Source organism: Topomyia yanbarensis, chromosome 2, assembly GCF_030247195.1.
Source record: "Topomyia yanbarensis strain Yona2022 chromosome 2, ASM3024719v1, whole genome shotgun sequence".
Lineage (NCBI taxonomy): Eukaryota > Metazoa > Arthropoda > Insecta > Diptera > Culicidae > Topomyia > Topomyia yanbarensis.
In genome coordinates, this window is record NC_080671.1 from 293018854 (window position 1) to 293046127 (window position 27274).

Here is a 27274-nt window from a genome sequence, read left to right on the forward strand (position 1 = left end):
TGATTCATGTCAGACTCGATCACTAAAGAGTGTTTACCTCGCTTGAGCCACAGGTTCGATGCAGCTTGGCGACGTACGGCTGCTCCAACTGGTGGAGGTGGGCACTAGACTGCCCAATTTATATATATCTTTATTCTAAACAATGAACATATTGTATTACCGCCGATAAGTCGCTAATAACCCGTAATGTCCTAATCACAAATGGAATTTCAAATCTAAGCAAGTATCATAGTGGACTACATTATACTAAAAGTGCCAATAAAAAATACTCGAAATAAATGACATAATAATACTAGACATCAATTTCGATCTAGGACAGTTCATCCAGTTGTCAAACTGATTCCGCTTGTACATTCGGTCGTTAATAAAGAAATTTATAAAAAAAACCGGCAGGTCGTTTCTTGGAAAATGGTCGCAAACCAAAAAATAAAGACAGTAATGAATATTCCATGCCATTCCAATTAATTACCGTTCACAGAAGACCAGATGTTTGAAGACGCCTTTATTGTATAACAAGTATGGTTTGTTTTTGCGTATGAAATTTCATACGCTAGGACATAATGGGTTAACAATTGTCCCAATTTTTCATACACTCACCCCCTTCCCCTAAACGCGTGTCATAATTTGGTAATGGATCATATTTATTAAACTTCCAGCATCTAACTCGCTAAACCAAAGGTTAAAAGTTAAATATTAATAGATTATCATAAGGAATCGTATCGAATACCTGTTTTATGAAATATAATATTTTTTTTGTAGGTATATGCAGTAGCTGCGAAACCTTTTCTCGGAAATTTCCTTCTTCAAACAGTCTCGTTATTCTCGTCGTCAGCTGACTCAAAATCCTACGTAAGCGACTTTCGAACACAGCAAAATGCTGTTGATCGAACTGTTATACATGAAATGCATCCTTCTGACTACAGTAAGAATAATGAAACTGCTATCAATAAAATGAGAACATCTAGCATTGTGGGAATACAGCATAGAGAAGGAGAGCTACATACGGAACTATATACGAAAAAATTGATAAAATATTTGGATTAGCACGTAAGCGGCTCACTGGGGCTTTTCATCGTTTGTTTAATGTCGATTCTAGTACTGTAATGAAAAACACAAGTAATCCGTTTATTGTTGGTAGTAACACATTTGTAAAACACGACGAACTCGATGGTAATAAGGCGATACTTAGTGACAGTCTGAATTGAAAAGCAGCTGTAAATGATCGCGTCGAATATTCTAGCAATATGGGGCCCGGATATGACCTACGCGTAGATATATCCAATTCGGTCTATAAAAACAAAGATCAGAGCAACGAAACAACCGAAAGCAGTTCTGATTTAATGAAAATAGCTTTACCTGTTGAAGAACAAATTAATCCGGACGAATTAACTAAATTCGGAGGCGATTTTAATTCAGATTTAAATAACTCCACTGTGACCTGTCCTCGACAAAAGAAAGGGTTTATAATAAAGAGACTAGAAAATATTATCAAACGATTAAATAATACTAGACATCAATTTCGATCTAGGACAGTTCATGCAGTTGTCAAACTGATTCCGCTTGTACATTCGGTCGTTAATAAAGAAATTTATAAAAAAAATCGGCAGGTCGTTTCTTGGAAAATGGTCGCAAACCGAAAATAAAGACAGTAATGAATATTCCATGCCATTCCGATTATCTCAACTATCACACAATTTATTGGCGTTCGATGAAAAGAGTAAAGAGCAGGCTTCACTAGTTTTTCAAAATGCATTCAACCGATATGCTCAACTCATTACTAGTGGTATGAACACAGCTACAGATGTTAACCAGAGCCATAGCAACCTAAGGGGCAAGGTTGCTACGGCTCTGGTTAACATCTGTACTTGAAATTAATTGTAGAAAGAAAGATAAGCAATGAAGGAATAATTAAATAAAAAGCAATAAAGTGATCTATTTGTATAGTTTATACTGTACTAATTAGTACCGACCCCAAATTTCGCCGCAGCAAATTATCACAACCCAACGCGATCATGCGCATGTATGTGTTGGCGGTTTACTACCCAGTAACTCGCCAGAGGGCGATATCTGGCAACTTTTCCGTCGTGAGTATCTACCAGATTGCGGTCCAGTGGAACGGCGACGTCGAGGCCAGTCATAGACCAGTATATCTAAGCAGTTGTGATATAGGAATTGGTCCGATAGAACAGTGCGATCCCAGTACAGCTTGAAACGGGCATTTCCCAGAACAGACACAGCAGATAACGGTAGTTCGGGACAATATTTTCCAAAAGACCAGCGGTTGTTGCAGCGGTAATAGCAAAATCATAGCAACGCTATTGTGACACTCGGTGTAGGTTGTGTTGGATAGTACGCAGTAGCTTGACGTAATGAGGTCGATGGTCTCGTGCGGCGAATGACACATCCGGAATATATCCTCGACGTCTTGGTGACAAATATACCCCCTGCAATTCCTCGTTGGCATTATTCTGTCCTGGATGGCTATCATGTGACATGATTCATGTCAGACTCGATCACTAAAGAGTGTTTACCTCGCTTGCGCCACAGGTTCGATGCAGCTTGGCGACGTACGGCTGCTCCAACTGGTGGAGGTGGGCACTAGACTGCCCAATTTCAAATTTTTGAAAACTTAGTCGGCCCATCCTGAGTCGATTTCTAGTCCCATTCGTAACCCAACTTTGTACCGGGAAACAAGTGCTTTTTGTTCTCTCCGGTGTGGTTTAGTTTTTTCGGTAGTACGAAGGTGCTTGCTGTGGCAGAGGCTGCAGTAAAGCATTAGTAATAAACAGTCCCGCGAGTGATAATTATTACCTGCGATATCGGTGCAGTGAAGTTACTAAACAGTTTTCTTGCCTGAAAGACGGCTTTGTTTAGACGAGCTATATCAGCTCTATTGTGTGAAGGTCACGCGGGTGACGGATAAAACAAACGAAGGATCAATTCACCTACCAGCTCGTCAGGAACCAACTGGTGAAGTGTTTTGTTTTTTACTTTTCTTATCGATTTTTTTTTCTTTCTTTTTATTGCTTTTGATTTTTTATTTTGATTTAAGTTAAACAGTGCGGTCGAGCGTGTTGCTCCCGCAACAAAATGGAACAAACAGAAGGATCACCCTCCGAAGACGAATATTATGGGGAAGAAGAACATATATCTGATACTGAGACAGATAATGTTATGGTCGATCCACTTCCCCCCAATGTCTCACAGCCCCCCCGAGTCAAGGTTTACCAGGATGGATCCGCTGGTCCTTGGGTGGTATACTTTCGGCCCAAAAATAAACCGTTAAACAGCATAACTGTTGCACGGGAGCTGACAAAACGTTACTCGGCCGTAACCGAGATTAAAAAGGTTCAGTCAGATAAACTGCGCGTAGTCGTTACTGACTTGAAACAGGCCAATGATATCGTTAGCAATAGCCTCTTTACGCTGGAGTATCGCGTCTACATCCCTTCTCGTGATGTGGAGATCGACGGTGTGGTAAGTGATGCGGGTCTAACTGTCGATGATCTGATGAATGATGGGGCTGGCCACTTTAAGGACCCTAACCTTCAATCAGTTAAGATTTTGGAGTGCAAGCAATTGCACTCAAAGTCCATCGAAGATGGTAATTACTATCCATCAGACTCGTTTCGCGTAACCTTCGCCGGATCTGCACTTCCGAGCCACGTTGAAGTGGGAGGAGCTCGTCTACCTGTACGCCTGTTTGTACCGCGGGTCATGAATTGTTCCAATTGCAAGCAGCTAGGTCACACGGCCACCTACTGTAGCAACAAGCAACGGTGCGGTAAATGTGGGGAACGCCATGCGGATGATACTTGCAGTAGGCCCGCTGAGAAGTGTGTTTACTGTGGGGAGAATCCGCATGCACTTTTGACATGCCCAACGTACAAACTTCGCGCGGATAAACTGAAGCGATCCGCCAAAGATCGCTCCAGACGCTCTTACGCAGAAATGCTTAAAAGAGCTGTTCCACTTATCTCCGAAAACCCATTCGCTCTCTTGCCAACTGACGATAACGCCTCTAACGACCCTTGCGAGGGGCATTCTTTGGCTCCGCTTGGAAACTCTAGGAAAAGACCTAATCAAAACTCACCTGAACTTCCTCGTAAGGGTCCTAGGTTGTCCCAAACAAGGGTACAAAATAAAAATAATTCATCAACTGGAAGTGCTGGTATAAATCCGAAGATAATACCTCCTGGTTTTGGGAAATTGAGATACAACCAGGAGTTCCCAGCACTCCCCGAGGCACCAAAAATCCCAAGTGCTCCAATTTTACAGTCAGAAACTCACCCTAAAACGGGATTCCTTAAATTTTCTGACATTGTGGACTGGATATTCACAGCTTTCAACATTACCGATCCTATGAAAAGCTTGCTGGTTGCTATTCTACCAACAGTAAGAACATTTTTAAAACAGTTGACTGAACAATGGCCCCTCCTTACAGCGATCGTATCCTTCGATGGCTAACTTATTAGACGGAATCAGGGATCTGATCACTGTTTTACAGTGGAACTGCAGAAGTATTATCCCCAAAATCGATTCATTAAAACACTTGCTAAATTACAATCATTGTGATGCATTTTCCCTATGTGAAAGATGGCTAACTTCTAATATAAACCTCAACTTCCACGATTTTAACATTATCCGCTTGGATCGAGAAGACTCATATGGAGGGGTACTTTTAGGGATCAAAAAGTGCTACTCCTTCAATCGAATCAACCTCCCTTCGACGCCAGGAATTGAAGTTGTCGCTTGTCAAACAACAATCAAAGGCAAATATCTTTGCATTGCTTCTATTTACATTCCTCCTAGGGCCATGATGGGATATCGAAGATTCTCCAACGTGATTGAACACCTTCCCTCGCCCCTCCTGCTTCTTGGAGACTTTAACTCTCACGGTACGGGGTGGGGCTGTCTATACGACGATAATCGATCTTCGACAATTCAAGACCTTTGTGACAACTTCAATATGACAATTCTGAACACAGGGGAAATGACACGGATCCCTAGACCACCTGCGCAAGCAAGTGCACTGAACATATCTTTATGCTCGACATCACTACGGTTAGATTGCAAGCGGAAGGTAATATCTGATCCCCACGGTAGTGACCACTTACCAATTGTAATTGCAATCACCACTGGTTCAAGACCATCGGCACCAATCAATGTTCCCTATGACCTCACACGAAACATTGATTGGAAGAGCTACGCTGCTGCGATATCCAAAACTATCGATTCAACACAGGTACTTCCCCCGGATGAAAAATATAAGTTTTTGTCCAACTCGATTCTCGATAGCGCGATTCAAACTCAGACGAAACGAGTACCCGACGTGAACACCCAAAAACGTTCTCCCAACCCGTGGTGGGACAAAGAGTGCTCAAACGTGTACGCGGAGAAAGCTGCCGCGTATAAAACCTTCCGGAACGACGGGTTAGTTGCTAGTTATCGAGTGTACGCGATATTAGAAAAGCGAATGAAAAATTTAATGAAAGCTAAGAAACGCAGTTACTGGCGCCGGTTTGTCGACGGGTTAACAAGAGAAACATCGATGAGCACTCTTTGGGGCACGGCCCGACGTATGCGAAACCGAAACAGTACTAACGAGAGCGTGGAATATTCAAACCGTTGGATATTCGATTTCGCCAAGAAAGTTTGTCCGGATTCCGCCCCGGCACAGAAAATCTACCGCGCCGCGTCGCCTTACAATACCGCGAACGAAACACCGTTTACGATGGTGGAGTTCTCACTTGCTCTCTTATCATGTAACAATAAAGCCCCGGGGTCAGATAGAATCAAATTCAACTTGTTGAAGAATCTGCCAGACTCTGCCAAAAGACGCTTGTTGAATTTATTTAATAGGTTTCTTGAGGGTAACATTGTCCCACATGACTGGAGACAGGTGAGGGTCATCGCCATCCAAAAACCAGGAAAACCAGCCTCCGACCACAATTCGTATCGTCCGATTGCAATGCTGTCCTGTATCCGGAAGTTATTCGAAAAAATGATCTTGTTTCGCCTCGATAATTGGGTCGAAACAAATGGCTTACTGTCAGATACACAATTTGGCTTCCGCAAAGGTAAAGGGACGAACGATTGCCTTGCGTTGCTCTCAACAGAAATTCAAATGGCATATGCTAACAAAGAGCAGATGGCATCAGTATTCTTGGATATTAAGGGGGCTTTCGATTCAGTTTCGATCAACATTCTTTATGAGAAGTTGCACCAGCATGGTCTTTCGCCAATTTTAAATAACTTTTTGCTAAACCTGTTGTCTGAAAAACAAATGCATTTCTCGCATGGCGATTTATCGACATCACGATTTAGCTACATGGGCCTTCCCCAGGGCTCATGTCTAAGCCCTCTCCTCTACAATTTTTACGTGAATAACATTGACGAATGTCTTGTCAATTCCTGCACGCTAAGGCAGCTTGCAGATGACGGTGTGGTCTCTATTACAGGTCCTAAAGCCGTCGACTTGCAAGGACCACTGCAAGATACCTTGGACAATTTGTCTGCTTGGGCTCTCCAGCTGGGTATCGAGTTCTCCACGGAGAAAACTGAGCTAGTCGTATTTTCTAGAAAGCGTGAACCAGCGCAACTACAGCTTCAATTAATGGATCAAACTATTGCTCAGGCTTCAACATTCAAATATCTCGGGGTATGGTTCGACTCTAAAGGTACCTGGGGATGTCACATTAGGTATCTGAAACAGAAGTGCCAACAAAGGATCAACTTTTTCCGTACAATAACTGGAACATGGTGGGGTGCCCATCCAGGAGACCTAATCAGGTTGTACCAAACAACGATATTATCAGTGTTGGAGTACGGATGTTTCTGCTTTCGCTCCGCTGCGAACATACATTTCATCAAACTGGAGCGAATCCAGTATCGTTGCTTGCGTATTGCCTTGGGTTGCATGCACTCGACCCACACGATGAGTCTCGAAGTGCTGGCGGGCGTTCTTCCTCTGAAAAATCGATTTTGGGACCTCTCATATCGATTACTCATTCGATGCGATATTCTGAACCCATTGGTGATTGCAAATTGCGAAAGGCTTGTCGAGCTTAATTCTCAGACCAGATTCATGTCCTTGTACTTCGATTACATGGCACAGAACATCAATTCATCTACGTATAACGTCAACCGTGCTCATCTCTTAGATACTTCTGATCACACTGTATTTTTCGATACATCCATGAAGGAAGAGATTTGTGGAATTCCGGATCATATTCGCCCACAAGTGGTCCCAAATATTTTCTATAACAAATACCATCAAGTCGACTGCGCCAAAATGTTCTACACTGACGGATCAATTCTCAACGGGTCCACAGGCTTCGGTATCTTCAACGAAAATCTTGCTGCCTCATTCAAACTCAACGATCCTGCTTCAATTTACGTCGCGGAATTAGCTGCCATTCAGTATACTCTCGGGATCATTGACACCCTGCCCTCAGACCATTACTTCATCGTTTCGGATAGTCTCAGCTCCATTGAGGCCATCCGTGCGGTGAAGCCTGGAAAGCACTCACCGTATTTCCTGGGGAAAATACGGGAATATCTGAGTGCTTTATCTGAAAAATCTTACCAGATTACCTTGGTTTGGGTCCCGTCACATTGTTCTATTGCGGGCAATGAGAAGGCGGACTCTTTAGCCAAGGTGGGCGCATTAGAAGGCGACACTTACGAAAGACCAATTTGCTTCAACGAATTTTTCAGTATCTCTCGTCAGAGGACGCTCGATAGTTGGCAAACCTCATGGAGCAATGGGCATCTGGGACGGTGGCTACATTCCATTATCCCGAAGGTATCAACGAATGCTTGGTTTAAGGGGTTGGATGTGAACCGGGACTTTATTCGTACGATGTCAAGGATCATGTCCAACCATTACTCGTTTGACGCGCATCTCCATCGTATAGGGCTTGCTGAAAGTAATCATTGTGTTTGTGAGAACGGCTACCACGACATCGAGCATGTTGTTTGGCTGTGCGCAGAGTACTGTGTTGCCAGGTCCCAACTAATAGATTCCCTTCGGGCCCGAGGTAGATCACCCTATGTGCCAGTCCGGGACGTCCTGGCAAGCCGTGACCACCCCTATATTTTTCTTATCTATATCTTTTTGAAAACCATTGATGTCCAAGTTTAATACATTTTCCCCTCTCTCATTCACAGTAGAATCTCACCAACCTATCCCTGTATCTACAATATGGCATTGCTTCACGAGTCTTCGGTGCATACCCTTCTTGATAACCGTCTACCCAGAACATCATGACATACCTCACATGCAGATGATATAGAGTGCCAATAATTATCCGAAATATCGACCCTCCCCTCGCCCCTGCGATTACAGGCTGGAAACTACAACACTACAACAAAGTGTGCATATCCGCCACAATGATCAATCAGCAAACGACGATGTCAATTACACAATATGTATCCCACTTCCTACCTTTTTCCTTTACTTACATAAGAGGGGAGCAAGCCGCCCCTAAATACGGCTTTCCTTTCCCCCACTAACATGTGACATGTAATTAAAAACAAATGAATTATCGGCCTCGTTAAGCTAAAGCATTTGGGCCTAAATAAACGTATTTAAGATAAGATTTCTAGTCCTATCAAGAGTCTCTGGTCCAAATCGGATGAATCTAGCTCTAGGGGCAGATTACTTGTGATGCATTTTTAAAAATCAGCGAAATTAAATGCATTTATTTCCATCAAAATAGAAATTCATAATGTATTTTGCGTTGCGTGCAATGTTTTTGCGTTGCGTGCAATGTTGTTTGCGTTGCGTGTAAGACGTCAAAACCCTACAGAAAAACTAGCCCTACATTTGACAAAACGTCGAACAAAGTGGATCAGCGTAGGACGTTTGTTAAACAAACTTTTCTGCGAGGGAGTGCAAAGCTGATGCAAAAATGGAAATTAAACGCATTTTTTCTAATTTGATGAAAATTTGTTATACATTCTTAGAGTGATCTGCCCCTAGATCTAGCTACAAGACCAGCGTGTTCGAAGTTTGTATGGAATTTTTCGACAGTTTACATGTAAACAGCGTACTAAGTTGCATTTTCACCGCTATGAGGCACTGTATAAATCATTTTATCACTGCTATCCCTTGCAGTGATAAAATGATTTATACAGTGCCTCATAGAAAGATATTTTGACATTGAAAACGTCTTACTGCACTATCTGGGGCAGGGTGTCATTCTAAAATCTAAAATCAAGCGATGTCACGTTTTTGCGTCACTATTTTGAACGCTAATACCCAGTAAATTTTGTAGAGCTCAATCGGCCCGATTATCAGGCCGATGATCGGGCCGACTAAGCCCGATAACGGGCCGATCAGAGCAGGATATCGGGTTTATATCCTGCAATTTTGCACCATTTGCATAAACCGCGTCAACCTTCAAATATGCCAAACGCATCGACGTAATCGGACCGACGTGAGCCCGATGTAGAACTATAGAAAATCGGGCGATCGTCGTGCTCATTATTTTCGTTTTCTTCTTCTTATTTTAAACGTTTGGGTTTTCTTTTTTGTCAAATAAAAACAAAAACAGCAATATTTTTTCGATTCAAAATTTTTATTAGCGTCAGGCTTTTTAAAATATTAGTTGCAAATTATATAATTTTTTGATGTAGGCGTGTGATTAATACCTCGAAACGCATTATTTTCCGATAAAATGGTAACGGCGATAAACGCCGTCCGATTCCGTACGTACCGAAATCCAAGCACAGGAAAACGATACGTGGTATTTTCGATGATTTGATTTTAGCAGTAACCGGTTAAGTGGGCGTCCCAAACGCGAATTATGTATCGGATTGATGTGCTGTAACCGGAGCCGAGCTGACGGTAGCAGTTGTACTTCCGAAAGCAAATCCCGTGATTTACTTGGGTTGCTCTATCGTTTTTACATTTTCCACCGGTTTCGGTGGATCAATTTTACCTAGGCCAGGATCCTTGCTCGGGCTATTAACTATTGCTGAAATACCGCTCATTATCGGGACGGAAGCCGTTTCTTCTCTTCAACCTTCGGTGGTGCATCCGCGGTGTCTATCGTATAAAATGAACCCTGCGATGGCGTAACTATAGGCGATTCCTCGTCTTCATCAAAATCATCACTCAAGCAGCTCAGAATCAACGATGATTTCGAACGCTCGAACCTCTTCAAAACAACCTTGGCATAGGCGATTTATCTTTGGCTTAATGAAACTGATTCGTCCGCCTACTTTATCATCATCATCCTTATCTTCACTGTCTGTGGACGTGGGTCGAACCACCGTTTCGTCATGTCATGGACGTTATATTTCTTGTTAACGTTAGTTTTAGTGGCGGATATTCCATCAGAGGCAGTTGAAACTCCGGAACAATTCTCGTAATCTGTGGCAAAGGAGCGGAATCAATCCTACTTAATTTTGCCGGTTTGCTCGATTCAATCATGCTAACTGGAACCGTCGCATTCAATGTTGCCGGCGTCGAGAAAGACATCCACATTTAATCGTGCCGGTCGGTGCGCTACGTGTTCTACTTTCGGAGTGTTCATCACCAGGCTCGAGCTAAGTGAACTTGAGATATTATTTTTACTACATAATTTCTTCGTCTGCAGCTGCTGATTCGCCGACCCTCGACACGGATGTGAAGCCGTGTATGTAATTTTCCGAGCTTGCTTCGTACCAGCTTCGCCTGAATCAACCTCCGATAGTTCCTTACATTGTTTCTTAATCCAATCGGCATCCAGTTCTGTTGAAGGCGCAATCACACTATTTTCCGCATCAATCTCATCCTCGTGTCTATGTGTTCGGACCATCTTCAGATGAGGTTCCGCCGGAATGAGCAACGATCCCTCCCGTAAAATGTTCCACCTTGTGTCAGCCTTAAACACGGACTTCTCTGACGGGGAAATCCGAACCAATGGTAGCTATCGAAGAATTGTTTCTCCTCCACCACACAGGAAATCGACCCGGCTTCGAGTACAGGCTAGTCATCGATTGATTCCCATTTAACGGCGATTGCGTTTTATCGTGGTACGTTACCAACCGGTTAACCAATCCTCGGCTCTGAACATCCGTGTAAATCCTGCAAAATTAAACTTGAATTAGAACCTATAAAGGACGTGTAAACTTGCAAACTCACTTAGGATCAATCAATCGATCCATACTGGACCCGGACGCCGTTCAGCTGCTTCTAAAATTTGTCCTGCTATTTTGCAACGGAGAGGTAGGCTTCTTTTCCCAACTCCAACCTGTCGTACCGGACTGTCGTAAAGATTCCCCCGGATACCGCTGCTGTCCAGCTGTGTCGACTCTGCCATCGGACTACTCAGCTTTCTGCTCAAATTTCCACTGCTCAGTTCCCCTCGGGCACCGCCGCTGCCAGCGATCCCTCCACTAGCAAAGACGAACGATGTGTATCGGCTGCCGTTGTGGTTCATTTCCTGGAAAGAAAAAAAAGTTTGGTAATTGGGGATCCAAGAATCAGAAATGTAAACAAACCACACAAATTAACCACGAAATAATTGTGCAACGATTAGATTATTAGTGGTTCAATAGGAGCTCCGGAGTAACACTTGCATTTTTCGACCACTACTAATTGTCCTATAGCTCGGTGCTGGTCGTATCCTTCCGAGTTTTGTACAATTTCCATAATGCAAGGATATAAAAACACGACGGTTTGTGCTATTCAAGGAAGTCAGATTGCCAGGTGATACAGACTATTACTATACTGAAAGTTTTTCTAACCGACAAAGTTTATCGTTACCATTAATTTGAAATATTTAGACGATCGCAAAACTTTGAAACTCGGAAAGCATTTGGACTCGAACGAGTTTGCATGACACTGGTTTCTGGGCAGGTTAATGAGTCTGGATTAGTGTCCAGGGTGGACTATTATGGAGATCAGGTGTAAACAATTCTACCAAAAAAAGTCCTGAATAAGTGTCACGAAAACGAATAAATTACCGAATTCCATGATCACGTTCAACACCTGAAAAAAAACGAATCTGTGAATAAATTTGAATAGATTATACGAATAATATGGTGCCCTGTTTTGGCTGTTTATCTAAGGGATCAGATTTACGTAGATTATCGGGGTCTGATGGGGTGGTAGTCTGATGGGACTCGTGGAGAGGGATCTAAGGGGGTTTAACGAGTTGGGGTTAGGGCATGGCGGTGCGATATGTGGGGGAGTAACCCTTCGCCGCACACTCCAGTTAAAACCCAGAGTACATTTTTCTCGAGAGTTGTCCTACTGGAGCAGTAGAGCTAGGGTCTCGACAGGACTCTCAACAATACAATTGAAAACCAGACGGGAAATGTTACCCACTAAACTGCTTAAGGCCAATTGCAGTGGGCCGTGATTCTGAATGTGATATTCATTTTACGGATCAGATATGTGCGGGCGTAGGGAGTTCGCGATTGCGTGTATCATTGTGAAGGGTTTAGGCGTTTGTACATTAACGTTTTCGTTCGCGTGTGAGTTTCTATGTCGCGTATGTTAACGTGTATGTAACTTCGCGTGTATAAATTATATTTTATGACCGTGTGCCTTTCGCATATTCGCATGTGTTCTTGGATGATCGCGGACCGTGAATCAGATACGTAATTTTTGATGTACGGTTCAGATGCAAGAAGAAAGTGAGTTTTTCCATATCACTAGAGTTCACTAGTGTCGCCATGGAACGTGTTGTCTAGTGGATATGAACGACCAAAAATAAAATCGCAAGGACAGAACATGTTTCGTAAAACCTGCTTCAAATGTTTTGAATGTGAAATTCTTATATAAACTTCAAGCATAAAAATCGAACTGAGGTTCTCCTCTGTAAGAGTCGGATTAAATAACCTTCAGTATAAAAACCGGAAAAACTAATCGATTCTTACAAAGTAGTTTTTTAGCCGACTTTTTATCTTGAACGTCGCGATATACGGATACTCTTGCATACGAATTATTTAATTTTAACCGGTTTTTAAACTGGAGGTTCATCCTTGTCGAGTTTTGCGGTTGACAACTTTTTTAGCGTTTCTTATGCTGAAGGATCTCAGTCCGATTCTTACGATTGAAGTTTATTTCTGATCTTTACATTCTAATAGCGGGTTTAATGAAACATTTTCTTTCCTTGTGAGCTTTATTTTCCGTTGCTCATATGGACATTATTTTTTGATTTGTCCAACTAAATGTATGAAGTTAAGGGACCCACGTAGACCGAAATTTGAGATTTTTTGAACCCAGCACCCCCCTCTCCCTAGTAGACTTTTGCCAACCCCCTCCGCCTCTAAAGGCTAAGTAGACTTTTCGATTTTTTTATTTGTGGAAAAAATGAAAATAGCAAGAAGCACATTATACGGTCAAATAAAAATTTAACCTGAGACGTTCAGATTTCTTTCAAGCTTTTCAAATATTAAGAACAAAAACAAACATTGATGAATAAAGCTTTTGAGATTGGTTTTTTGTGTACTACTGCTCAAATAAATTAGTATCAATTTAAGGAAATATAAAATCAAAATATTTTTCTCCGAAAAACAAGACTTGGATGTCAAATTTTATAAATTTCTTACAGTTTTGAGAAAGGTTTCCGTTTTAATTTCACTATACTATAAGTTGGACTTATAAGAACACCGTGTAGTATGTAATATAATACAAGTGTGAATTTAAAAGTGCTTTCAAATATTTGTATAGCGTAATACTTCTTTTCTAAGTAAGTCACACAAGAATGTTTCAAGACATATTGCTATAACTAATTCAAGTTTAGCTGAAATGCTACTTTTACCAACAGTGCATGATTGCTAAGCTAGCAAGTGCTTTTTGAGCATTAGTGGAGCGTAAAAATTGATAAACTTTAGCTAACAATTTGCAATTATACTGTCGATGTTAAGTATTATCTAGACTGAAATATTTAACTAAACATGCACGCAAAATTTCAATTTTCGTGAACAAATTTCAATATTTCTAAGATAATGGGATAATTTGAATTGTCTTATTCGATTAAAGGGACGAAACTATCCAAATCTTTCCGAAAATATCTATTTTTCTTATGTAATCAATAGTCATATTTCCTAAGTAAGTATTATCGCTAAGTATTAAACCTTAACTGCGAATATTTATATAGTAGAATCGGATTGCCAGGATTTGCACCGGGTCAAAACGTAAAATTTAACGGGTGTTTCAAGATTTTGAAATTAGTGTAAACGATTGCAAAAGAAATTTCAAACTGATCAACTCGAGTGAACGCTTTGTTGTAGAAGTTTAACTACACAGCTTGAGTCACCGAAATTATTAAATTAAAAATTTAAAAAATCAGACTACCTCAAAATCAAAAATCCGGCATTTCTTGTTATCATGGTGGTTTTAATGCTTAACTTTGACCATTTTTGAACTTTAACTGGTTCATACATTTAATGGTCCATGCGTGTCTGCTAGTGGTGTCTGAGATGACAATTCACGACTGCAGGATTTTACAGTCAAAATCTTTTACGGAGAGGAATTTTGGGAGATCGTCTTTAGAACTGTCATTTTGTGTTATTCCTATAATTCTACAACAAAGCGTTCACTCGAGTTAATCAGTTTGAATTTTACTATATCTAAATATACGCAAGAAAGGTTGTTGCTTTGTCCAATTATGTGGGTTCTGGGTTGAGTGGTTGCCTAAAGAGAAGTTACTTCGAAGTGTCTGCATAAATACATCTAGCTGAATTCGACTAGTATGTTGAACCCAATTCGCTTTAAATCCCATTAGTAATACGAAAATTACAAAAAAAAATCAAAATCTGCGCATATTTTTTGCAAATAGACCCCCCGTCTCCACCCTCGTAGACAAACATAAATTTTAGCTAGACCACCCGCCCACCCTATGAGTCCACGTTTATGAACGGCCCCTAAGTTGCTAGGACGGAGGATAAAGATTTCCGGACGAGACCAATTCATGCTCGCGCGAACACGGCCGTTTGTGTGTTCGTGTTTGTAACTTCATAAATACTAACACGTTCTTCTTATTACCGGGATATTATCAAGTTTGCGCGATCGCGAACGTAAGTGTACGTATATTATCGCGAAGGGTGTAAGCGTTCGTATGTTAATGTGTTTGTCGCATGTGCTCGCATGCATAAATTCTTTTTTTTCGAGAGTTGTCCTACTGGAGCTGTAGAGCTAGATTCTCGGAAGGGCTCCCCGTCAAAATCACATGCTACAATTTGCAGACGGGACAGGCAATGACGCCCAATAAAACACTGCTTTAGGCAAATTGTAGCGAGCCGTGATTCTGAATGTGATATTCATTGTACGGTTCAGGTATGTCGGGCGTAGGGACTTCGCGATCGCGTGTCTCATCGCGAAGGACTCGAGCATTTGTACGTTAACGTATTCGATCGCGTGTGCGTTTGTATGTCGCGTGTGCTAACGTGTATGTAACTTCGCGTGTATAAATTGTTTTTTAAAACCGTGTGCCTTTCGCACATTCGCGTGTGTTAGGCAGGGATGCCAAAGGTACTGGTAAACTAGATTTTTTTCGGTATATTTACATTTGCACAAGCCGTACAGCCCGCTACAGCGACGCATCACTACAGCTCTTGCCAGAAAGGTAGCCAAACTGAGTACATTTTCCCGTAGAGCAGTAGAATACATTTTTGTTTTGCTGCTGTACTCCGGCTGCTCGGTGAGAGTGTGGCGTAGTAAAGTTTGTTCTCTCGCTTTGTACACTTTTCTCTGCGTAGCCAAAGCGAGAGGTTCGCACACGAAAACGATGATGCCGGTCTTGGCGTAAACGAACCACATTTGTTGCCGCCGTTTATGATTGAAAATATTGAATACATTAAAAATATTAAAAAGTGTAAAATAAGGAAAGAGAAGCTGTACCGCTCGCGTCTGGTGGCTGTACTGGGGGCAGTATTTCTTTGTCATGTTACTGCTTTACTTACAGACTGCCGTACAGCGCTGGGCGTCCTGCAATAGCGAGCGACAGCAGCGTCAAAAGAGAAATGAGAATGTAGGCAGAAAAATTACAGCCGCAGAAAAGGTAGGCATTTTTCATCCTTGGTGTTAGGTCTTCCATATCACTAGAGTTCCCGGACATGTCGCCGTAGAACGTGTTGTCTAGTGGATATGAGCGTTATTTTTTGATTGGTCCTACAGAATGTATTGACCTAAGTTATTAGGAAAGAGGGTAATGGTTTCCGGACGTGATCGCAACGGACGTTTGTAGGTTCGCGTTTGAAACTTCGTAAGTGCTTAAACGTTCATCTTATTACCGGAGTGTTATGTTGTTTGCGTGATCGCGGACGTAGGTGTGCCTTGTTAATCGCAAAGGGCTTAAGCTTAAATTCTGCAATGAATGTGTAAAGGTGAACATTTTTCCAAAATATGACCACAACTGTTTCGATTTGTAGTATTAGGTCATTAACAGTCATTCAAAGTCTCTTTGGCCACATTGGTCACCATTATCGGTTCTGGAAGCCCCGGCGGATCCAAATTCAGAATAACAGTCACATCGGTTTCTCGGAGATGGCTAGACCGAATCAACCAAACTTAGTCTCAAATGAAAGGTGTGGCGCCCCCGTAAATGGCTATTTAATTTCATCACGATCCGACTTCCGGTTCCGGAGTTACAGGTTGTGGTGTGCGATCACATAGCAAATTCCTATTCAAATCGATACTCAGTTGAAAGCAAAAAAGGTAAAAATTTCGCTATAATGTCGTTCAAACAACTTAAATTTGCAGTTCTAGGTCACCGATGGCCAACCAAACTTTCGTTGACTACATTGACCACCATAGACGGTTACGGAAGTGCCCGGAAAAGCGGCCATCTTTCAAAATTTACGAACTCACATCAGTTTCCCGGAAATGGTTGGGCCGATTTTCACAAACTTAGTCCCAAATAATAGCTATAATATTCCCCTATAAACCCCACATATGTCTAAAATTTCGTACGGATCGCTTATATGGGTCCGGAAATATAGATTTAACCGTCCGGTCACATATGAAATTTTCATATAAGCCAGAACTCGAAATTTTTTCAAAGGGAAATTTCAGAAATCGAATTCGTATTTTTGATGCCAAACTTCTTCAAAATGCATGAAACGTCGAGATTTCATGTAACCTCGAATTTTTTTTTAAAAAGGATCGACTTTTTGGGAGTTTGCCGATTTTGCACCTTTTTTTTCAATGCAATATTACCGTGGCTGTTTTTTCTTTTGCAAAATTTTAGAACTCGAATAATGACTTCTTTTCTTGTATATAGTTGTCATATCGTGTATAATAAAAATGTAATATGTACATTTGAAAACTTTTAATGAATATGAACAACGCAAAAATTCTCATGTTCATGATGGAGAAAGGCACAATTGCACCGCTAGGTGGATTGAAACAGGTTTTTTTAATTGGAAATTGAAGGCATGGACCTAGTCTGCTGATATCAACATTGGAAACATCCGAAAGTGACCAATTCATGATCGTGCGAGCGCGAGTTTTTAGGTTTACGCTTGACCCCGCGTTTGAAAATTTATAGGAGCTAATACATTCACTTTATCACCGGGATGTTATCATGTTTACGAGATCGCGGGTGTAGGTGGCGGGGATGGTCGCGAAGGGCTCATACATTTTCATATTAACGTGTTTGTCACGTGTATGTGACTTCGAGTGTATAATTTTGATTTTATAATGATGTAGCGTGTATTCTTGTTTGATCGCGCGCGAACCGTGAATCTGATGCTTAATTTTTAGTGTATGGTACAGATTGTAGAAGAGAGTCCGTTTCCCCAGGAATTCCAGGTCATGTCACCATGGAACGTGTTGTTTAGTGAATATGAGCGTCACGTTTTTATTAGTTCAACTGAAGGTATTAGTCCAGACTGCTAGGACCGAGGTAAGACTTCCGGATGTGACCGTTTCATGATCGCGCGAGTGGTGGGTTAATGTCTGAGACCGCCTTAGGAAGTTTAAAGGTGCTACGTTTACTTAACTACCGGGATGTTTTCATGTTTGCGAAATCGTAATTATGTGTGGATTATTGCTAATGCATGGTCGCTTTTGTGTTATCACGAATGCCACGAGCGTTTGTACCTATATGAGTATAGATAGCGTATAGTAGGTATATACTAATAAAAGGAATCATACTATACCGAATAAAGAAAAAAAGATACAAGGATCTTGATTACAATTGTATGGAAAAGCAAACTAATACAGGTACAAAAGAAAGAGACCAATGAAGTAGAATAGGAAAACACATGTAATAGGCAATCAAACTCATCTAAAGGCAGCAAATGTTGTATATTTACCATTAACGACGATTGCATTTTGTTAGACTTTCATCATGCTGTGCTGGCCGGAACGGATGATTCACGTGCGTCGGTAAATTCAGTATACCCTAATTTATCCAATCTAACCTCGAATGAATAGAACCAAATGCACAAATTGAATACCGGAATTATTATACGCTAGTTCCGCATCCATTCCCTGTCCCAAATGTCACAAATACTCAGACGAACACATACACACGACTAGTACATAGCAATTATACACTAGTACGAAAAACTACGATTATTACAAAACGACAACTTCCGGTTCACATGCTAGAAGAGAGTGAGTTCTCCCATTTCACTAGAGTTCCTGGTCATGTCGCCATGGGACGTGCTGTCCAGTGAATATGAGCCTCATATTTTTTATTGGTCTAACTGAAGGCATGAGTCTAGGCTGCTAGAATGGAGAATAGACTTCCGGACGTGATAATTCATGATCGCGCGAGCGGTGGGTTAATGCATGAGACCGCGATTGTAGATGTATAGGTGATAAAACGTTCACTTAATTACCGGGATGTTTTAATGTTGACGAGATTTTATCAGGCTATGCTGACCGGAAATGGATAATTCATGTGCGTCGGTAAATTAATCGTACTTTAATATATCCAATCCGATCTTCCCAAATGAATCGAATCGAATGCATGAACACTGGTAAAATGTGACCAACGCATCCTAGATATGATTACCCACTATTTTATCATATATGTCAGTTCCGCATCCATTCCCTGACCCAGCTGTCACAAATACTCAGACGATACACATATAGGCTTTCGACTATTGTACACTAGCACTAAAAACTACAATTATTGCAAAACAACCACTAATAGGCTTCTACTTTTGCATTAATTTTATAAGCATTTGCACGATAACGAAGTCGACTGACAAATTGTTACCCTATGACCCCACTGTGTCCACCAACACTGCATTAAACTGTGAAACAATGTTTGCAAATACGGCTCACAACAAAACCCAATCCATGTCGACCCGCCAGTCGGCCACGCTAGCACGCACAGGCTTGTGGTTGACCGTTAGTTAGGGCTGGTGACGAGTATGAAAAAACACAAAACATGAAAGGTCCATAAGCCCTCTAGGTCTCCTCGATGCACCACTATCGAAGCGTAATGCAATAACCATCTTAAAGCAGTTGTCTGTCAGAGGTTCTATGAAACTGATGCACAAATATACTTGATGATGTTTGCAATACCGCCAATCTAGGGGAGGGTGCTAAACCAAGAGTACCCATTCAGGTAAAAAAAAATGACTGAATCAGTTTGATAATTTCCGGAGTGATGACAAAATCTTTCTATATAAAAGGCAAATATGTGCCAAATCAATCAAGTCCGAAACATTCTGAAAGTCTAAATTCCAAAATTCTGACATCCTAATATTCTAGAATTCTAATATTGTACTATTCTTATACAGTGAAACCCGTTTTTATCAGCCCCTTGGTGAAATTTGGACTGGCAGAACGGGGACATTGACATATTTTTCCGATCTGTATGTTACACATCCTTGCTCTCACTTGAGTACTATTGCTCTAAATTTTCATTATTTGCGCAACTCAGTAACCTCTAGCTAATTGAATGTCTTTCAAAAGTAAAAAAAGAAATGTGGCTACATATTAAACTTAATAAAAAAGGAAAAAAAATAAAATTCTAAAACCACAAAGTTCTAAAATTCTAAAATTCTAAAATTCTAAGATTCTAAAATTCTAAAATTCCAAAATTCTAAAATTCTAAAATTCTAAAATTCTAATATTCTAAAATCCTAAAATTCTAAAGTTCTAAAATTCTAAAATTCTAAAATTCTAAAATTCTGAAATTCTAAAATTCTAAAATTCTAAAATTCCAAGATTCTAAAATTTTAAAATCTTATATTCTAAAATTCTAAGATTCTAAAATTCTAAAATTCCAAAATTCTAAAGTTCTAAAATTCTAAAATTCTAAAATTCCAAAATTCTAAAATTCTAAAACTCTAAAATTCTAAAATTCTAAAATTCTAAAATTCTAAAATTCTAAAATTCTAAAATTCTAAAATTCAAAAATTCAAAAATTCTAAAATTCTAAAATTCTAAAATTCTAAAATTCTAAAATTCTAAAATTCTAAAATTCTAAAATTCTAAAATTCTAAAATTCTAAAATTCTAAAATTCTAAAATTCTAAAATTCTAAAATTCTAAAATTCTAAAATTCTAAAATTCTAAAATTCTAAAATTCTAAAATTCTAAAATTCTAACATTCTAAAATTCTAAAATTCTAATAATCTAAAATTCTAAAATTCCAAAATTCTAAAATTCTAACATTCTAACATTCTAAAATTTTAAAAGTGTAAGGTTGTAAAATTGTAAATTTGTATTATTGTAAAATTCTAAAATTCTGATATTCTAAAATTTTAAAATTCTAGGTTTCAAAAATTTTAAATTTCTGAAATTCCAAAATTCTACATTTCTCATATTATGAAATTTTAGAATTCGAAAATTCTGAAATTCCAGAATTCTAAAATTTTAAAATTCTGGACTTCTAAAATACTAAAATTCTTAAATTGTAAGATTCCAATATTCGTGATTTATGAATGGATGTTTGTATTATTAAACTCAACTTCATGATGGTCACGACAGCTGCCGCATGCATATGAGCAGAACACGAAACGTAAAACCAACTTGCTCAAGTTTACTTACCACTAGGTGCCATCCTCAGTACACCTTCCTCGAAAATCTTAGTGTCTTCTTTTTGCACAAGTCGTCTAGTTGACCAACAACTAATTCGGCAGTTTTTCCTGCCTGCCATTCATGGAAATTGAGCACATCATTCCCAAACCACGTGATGCCACATCCTGAAACAGTTTAAAAAAAAAACAATTTCATATTGAAACCGACTGATAATATCGCAACGCAATTTAACAGCGTTTTCATTCTCATTTGGTACTACACCGGTGTAGTGCAAAAAAGAAATAGAATTATACCCAAAGTTGAATGAATGTAGCATCAACACCGGTGTAGTGTGCTGTCAAGAACTAAAATGCCATAACTTACCATTATCCTTTGAGAGTAAATCAGTGAATGCCAGCTGCAGAATCTGTTTTATTCTCCACCGACTTGCGCTTGCTGCAAATTCTGATCATCGCAAACAACCAGATGGTACAAGCGTTTTAAATAAGTATATCATCGTTAATATTTCCTATCGAATCTTGATCCGCTTGACATTCTCCACACGATTGCATAATTTAAACCATGGCAATAGTCGGATCCTTGGTCAACTTCAGCAGAATCAGAAAAACCTTAAATCACCGTTTAGCAAAAAAAATTCTCATCACCGATAACCAGATAGCCTAAACAATGTAACATCCTCTCGGATTGTAGCTTTGGTATGACCACTCTGCAGAAGTGCTATGGACTTTCAACATAGGAGCTTTCGTGTTTACATCACCTTGATCAGTTTTCATTTCCTCGGTGCCTTCACCGCGCTGTGCGGCAGTTTTGTGGTAGAAACTAACATTTTTGATACAGACCGATTGAAGCATCGATTACCATTGTCATTCTGGAAGAAGATTAATAATGGGAAAAGATCTTTGAAAATTTCAGTTTTGCAGTTCAGGTCGTCAAAATGAGCTTACGTTTGATGATATTGAGAGCCGCTATAATGGAACGATCCCGATTTTCCAGATTTATTGTCAGAGCCAGCAGCTCCTTGATTTGCGCCTCCAGCTCCTGCTCGTCACATTCCAAGACCAAAAGCACATCGTATAAGTATACATTCACAAACAGTGCTCTGATCGGTTCGGAGATTTCCTTCAGCGAAGATCCCAACGTATAAATTCTTTGTTTTCTCTAGCCAATACACTGAAAAAAATCTAAACGTTAATTCTATTTGCTTCAAACCACTTAAAATTCATTTGAAGAAGAAATGCTAATGTTATCACGCGCACACATACCATCTTTGTGTCAACTGTATAAACTATGTATGCACATACATAAGTTATATGTGCGTATTGTTATAGAATCGGGTTTTATGTGCCTTATAGTTATGAAATGTGAATGTAAGATTAATATTTCTTGTAAATACACACATTAGGTTTATGGGCCAGCAAATAGTGTCTATTTGCCTCCGCTAATTGCAAAAATCTATGTGTAAAATCAATAGGCATAACGTTTACATTTTTTTGAGTGTAGGGATACTGACCAAATCGAAAACAGGTCAGCTCGGTAATTTCTTTTCTACCAGTAATGCACCCTTCTAATAAGGTTGTTGTCTGTCCAAATAACATCCTCAATACCGCTTTCGGCAATTAACTTCAAGAAGGCTGCCAATTTGAGCATTTTTTTATCCTCTTCGGGATGAGTGTTGACACCAGCAGGCAGAGTCGATGGTAATCCAAAAATTTTGTGATAATATAGAAACTATAAGTAAACCTCACTTCATAGTAACACATTCAACCGTACCCTTGAAACACGGAAGCACAATCCATTATGGTTCATGAGTAGTTGAGAACAGATTTTTGGACTGATTCTTCTCTGTCGGTTGTTTACAGTTGTCAAAAGAGTTGACCCATAGTTTGGATGTTCTTTCTTGGAAACTCCAAACAAATAGGTTGTCATCCTTTCCTTCAACTGAGCACTTTCTCCACAAATACCTCGACGGAACAGAATCTTTACAACACTTTTGATTGGAATGCGGGACGAATCGTCCTCTGTCATCATGACGGTGTCCTTTTCTCCCTTAGTCAGTACGGTATCGCCAGGAATTTTTGGTTGCTTCCTCCAGTCGAAAATCCCCTGAGCCCTACCAAAGGCGCCTCTTATCGGGCGTATGCAATTAGACCGGTTCCTGTGACAGATGATCAAAATAGGAAGAAACGAGTTGGACATCGTATTCACAGTCGGACAAACGATAGCCAGTTGAGCCAATGTATTGTATGCCGCGTTTTGCACCTCATTGGCTTCCTCGGAGCCTTTCCCGATAAGTTTTGAAACACCAGTCTTCAGTGTTTTGAATAGTTTGTTAATCCGGCTTGCCACTGAAAAAAAGCTTTGCTGTAAACTCAATATATAAGTGAAACCGTTACTTACTTTTTGATACATGAGCAAACTGCAGCCTCAGAACTTTACACTGACAGGACAAGACCTGGCACCGTTGCCGGAACATAATGTTCAGATCGGTACTGACTGTTACGTACGCGGAAATTCTGTTTAAATTCACAATGGCCGGCGTTGCCATCGAGAACCTGGTATTCCCGGTATTCCTCGAGGCCGCGAATTAAATAATGTTACGTTGCGGCTTGAGAAAAAATGCCACCACACAACAAACAATGGTTTTTTTTCGGTTGCTCTAGCTGCTCAAGTTCATCAGCACGAAAAAAAAGAAAACAAAAACGCATTTGCTCTAAGCCGAAAAAATGAAAGAGCGAGAAGGAGAATCTTTTGATTATCAGAAACGCGCGTACAGATCACGCTCTCTTTCGCTCTAATGGCTTGGAACGGTAACGTCAAATGCAATCCGCCATATTGGAGCACGATGCGCACGATTTTTGAGGCACTGGGTAACTTTGTTATTTGTGAACGGATTTCCGTCTGGTTATCTCCAGCCCGGGGACAACTTGACAGCTCCCATATATTGAACTCATAAGCAAATTTTGTGGTGATTTGGTGATGTCATGGCGGCTCGAATGGAACAAAATTTAAAAAAGGCGCATCCCATCTATTATTTTCTATATCTGTAAAAAGTGAACAATTTAAGCATTTTTTCACCAAATTTATTTCGCTGTTCAAATTAGAAACTGTCCATACCTTAACATAAACATAGATTCCATTTTGGATCTAAAAATCCAAGAAAAATAAATCGATTTTCAGAAATACAAGAAGATGGCTTTCAAAATCGAGCCGCGTCCACTTATATTGAAATTTCCGAAAATCTGCGGGATCGAACCAACATGAAATCCTCCAGTAGACGCCGTTCAATTAGTTTTCTGACGAGCTGGAGCTGAGTAATATGCGAAATGAATTCTGAAGGGATCCGTACCAAAACCATCGCAAAATCTTTTGGACAGAATTATTGCAAAAGTCGAACAAAACTCTGGCAAGAGTCGAACATAATTGTATATTCCTGGCAGCATACTTGCTAAAACCGGGCACTACCGGTTTGCTGCCAGGATTCTGGTAAAAGCGCACAAATTCTATCCAAAACCAATTTTGCTAACTGTGTAGAAAATCCTACATATTCCCAAACAAAATTCTAGAACTCTTGACGTTCTTAATTAATTTGAAACAAGATGTCATATGTTCACGAATTGTTAGGCTTGGTGGTTTACTTTCATTGCCAAAATGATTTTTATTTATATTTCTCGGCAAAAAGCACAAATAATTTACCGATTACACACTTCACACAACAATAAAACCAAAAAAACGACTTCCAGTTAAATTTATAACAAGATTTATGTAACTTGCTGACAGTTTCCAATTAGGGATAAATTTATTCTCTAATAATTGTTTTCTTTATCCACATTTTGGAATACGCTTTTTCTAAATGTTGTTCTTGCTGCATCGACGGCGTTCATAACACACGTAACGAAAAACGCTTTTCTCTTGAAACTATTTCGTTTCGTTGTTCGTGGTACTCGTACGGAGAAGGCATACTAGCGCCACCATCAAATTAGTGGTACATATCTAAGACAAGACGTGACAATCGGCTTCTTATTTTTCCTTCGGCATTCTTCTTTTCGCACATTTGCACCCTGCCGAAATCTTCCGAACAGTGTTGCTGTTTTTATTAATGAAAATATAGTCTTGTTAATTTATTTTATGCCGACAAAATTTTGCGTCTTTAATTCACTATACTGCCCATGATTGCATATCAGTCCCATAAAGATAGGAAATCCCATGGAAAATGGGACAACTATGCGATCATGGGTAGTATATTGATGAAGGACACGTTTTTTCCATGTCATGGTTGTTTAGTAAGGTTTGACGAAGCCATTTTCTGAATAATTTTAGATTACAGTGTGATTTCTGTCTTATTTTTGTTAAAGTTGATCAACCACGTATACGGTAAATGCATGATAAATACTTGTTTCACTTTGCCGCGCAATTTCAGTTCAATTTAGTCGTTTTTACTTTTTTAACGATAATAATTTTATTTGGCAAAAGTAATGACAATCTTTTCCTATAAATATAGCAACACTGCAAAACATAATTTCGATATCCCTGCAGTAACATTACGTACGGTGCAAAACGTCAGAATCTACCAATCAGGAGCTGGAACATTCTGACATAAAATTGGAACAAAAACGGCCCCCCTTATTGTCACGTCTTGTCTTAGGTACATATATGAAACAAGCACTATCTGTCAAGTTGTCCCCGGGCTGGGTTATCTCCAAACAATTCGGAATTAACTGAAATTATGTTTTATCGCTATAGTGTTTTTGTATTTCAATAGCACACTATTGACAAAACAAGCAAAAATGAATAGTCAACAGTTGTTACGGCATTTAATTAGCAAGGGACTGGAAGGTGAAGTATATTTTTCAATATTAAGAGCCATAGTACTCAAGGGAGAGCAAGGAGTTGAAGAGAGAAAGATTAGAAAAGCGTGGAAGGATCATATATGCAAGCTTAGAGCTTACCGGCGACTTAACTTTTTGTCTGCTACCGTAGGAATCAAGATCATTTGGCATTATAAATGCGAATCACCTGAGTCTACGGCATGTCCGAAAAAACGTAAAGTAGCTTGTTACTTCATGCTGTCGGAACCGACAAAAAGTTAAGTCACGGTAAACTTCCACACTAAGCATTTGCGACGTTGAAACCCATTGAATGAGCCAGTTTTTTGTTAAATGCCATAACAACTGTTGACAAATTGACTCAATAGGTCGTTAACAAAAAATGGTTAACAAAAAATGGTAAAAAAAATAAAAGAAAAAAAATGAATAGATCTCGGAAAACGCGAAAACTCCCATACATCAATCAATCTATTTCCAGCAGAGCCGTGTCTGTTTGATTCAGTTGTTGCTCTTTTGCCAGGCATGTAACATCGTGCCTACAGCGTCTCGTACGACAGATTTGAGCACTCAACACACTACATTTCTATGAATGACGTCATCTTCGAGTATTTAAAGAATATTATTCCTCGAGCGAGTTCATTCTCCCGTCGAACGTCGGACGTAAAGAACAGCAGTTGCAATCAGGCATGTTGACAATGCGCTGCGATGAGTGCTGCATTTGATCACTGCTACCGTTGGGGGTGGGGACGACGACAGGTCTAGGCATCCAGCGCAGGTTTAACATTTTCACAGATTTTTCTGTAATGTCACAGTTTTTTTCATAATTTTTGATCACAGATTTTTTTTTTTCATAAATGACAGATTTTTGGCATTTTGATCAAAATTACACAGATTTTTGGAAATATTGTGATTTTTCACAGATTTTTTGGAATTTAATCACAGATTTTTTTTCCTGTTTTAGTCATCACAGATGATAAAAAGATTTCTTTGGCCGAAACGCAAATTTCATTGTGACATCCCTGATCCAGCGGCCAAGCGCTCGTGATGTCTCCTGTATAATTGGCTGTATTGATTTTGCCGATGACGTCATCTTGTGATATATAACTTTCAGTATTGCTCGGGCGAGCATTCTCTGGTCGAACGTCGGAGCGGAGACAATAGCAGTAGCCGACAGATATATTTAAATTATGCAGTGCGCATGGGGGGGGGGGGTAAAATGAACAGGTAGCCAAATCAAGACAATGTTTGTTAAATTTAGAACAAACTTCACAGAAAACTGATGTGTTATGTATTCAAAGCATATTGGAACCATTTATTTTGATAAAAAGCTGTCGAATGTTGAATAAATATGATAAAAACCAAAATCGGCATTCATGTCAGTCGCTGATGTTAAATTCAGTATATAGAATATAAGGTCTTTTGAGGTGAAATTTTATTTTATTCTGAAAATGGTGTTACGTCATAGTAATTGAACCTCTTGCAGATATTTCACCGCAATAAGC

General features: G+C 39.8%; 1 protein-coding gene, 2 long non-coding RNA genes and 1 pseudogene across 3 annotated transcripts; 1 reads left to right on the forward strand and 3 right to left on the reverse strand.

Moving 5' to 3' along the window:
- The first annotated feature begins 951 nt into the window (after window positions 1-951).
- The window catches only part of LOC131680441 (uncharacterized), a 61763-nt pseudogene continuing 35440 nt past the window's right edge, over window positions 952-27274 (forward strand).
- On the reverse strand, window positions 9607-11982 carry LOC131683280 (uncharacterized). Its single transcript, XR_009304462.1, has 4 exons — window positions 11759-11982; window positions 11494-11676; window positions 11135-11435; window positions 9607-11077 (listed from the first exon to the last, which is right to left on the reverse strand). It is a non-coding gene; the product is annotated as an uncharacterized LOC131683280 (long non-coding RNA).
- Window positions 20964-22111, reverse strand: LOC131683282 (uncharacterized). The gene is made up of 4 exons (XR_009304466.1): window positions 21894-22111; window positions 21707-21817; window positions 21313-21557; window positions 20964-21113 (listed from the first exon to the last, which is right to left on the reverse strand). It is a non-coding gene; the product is annotated as an uncharacterized LOC131683282 (long non-coding RNA).
- Window positions 22464-23722, reverse strand: LOC131683278 (proteasome-associated protein ECM29 homolog). The gene is made up of 2 exons (XM_058965114.1): window positions 23347-23722; window positions 22464-23294 (listed from the first exon to the last, which is right to left on the reverse strand). The coding sequence occupies exons 1-2, from the start codon at window positions 23492-23494 to the stop codon at window positions 22696-22698; spliced, it is 747 nt and encodes a 248-aa protein (XP_058821097.1). The 5' UTR covers window positions 23495-23722; the 3' UTR covers window positions 22464-22695.

Coding starts and splice junctions, on each gene's coding strand:
- LOC131683278 (XM_058965114.1), bottom strand. CDS start 23,494: ATGGCAACGCCGGCCATTGTGAATTTAAACAGAATTTCCGCGTACGTA. Junction 23,295..23,346: donor GTTTGCTCATGTATCAAAAA/GTAAGTAACGGT, acceptor GCTTTTTTTCAG/TGGCAAGCCGGATTAACAAA.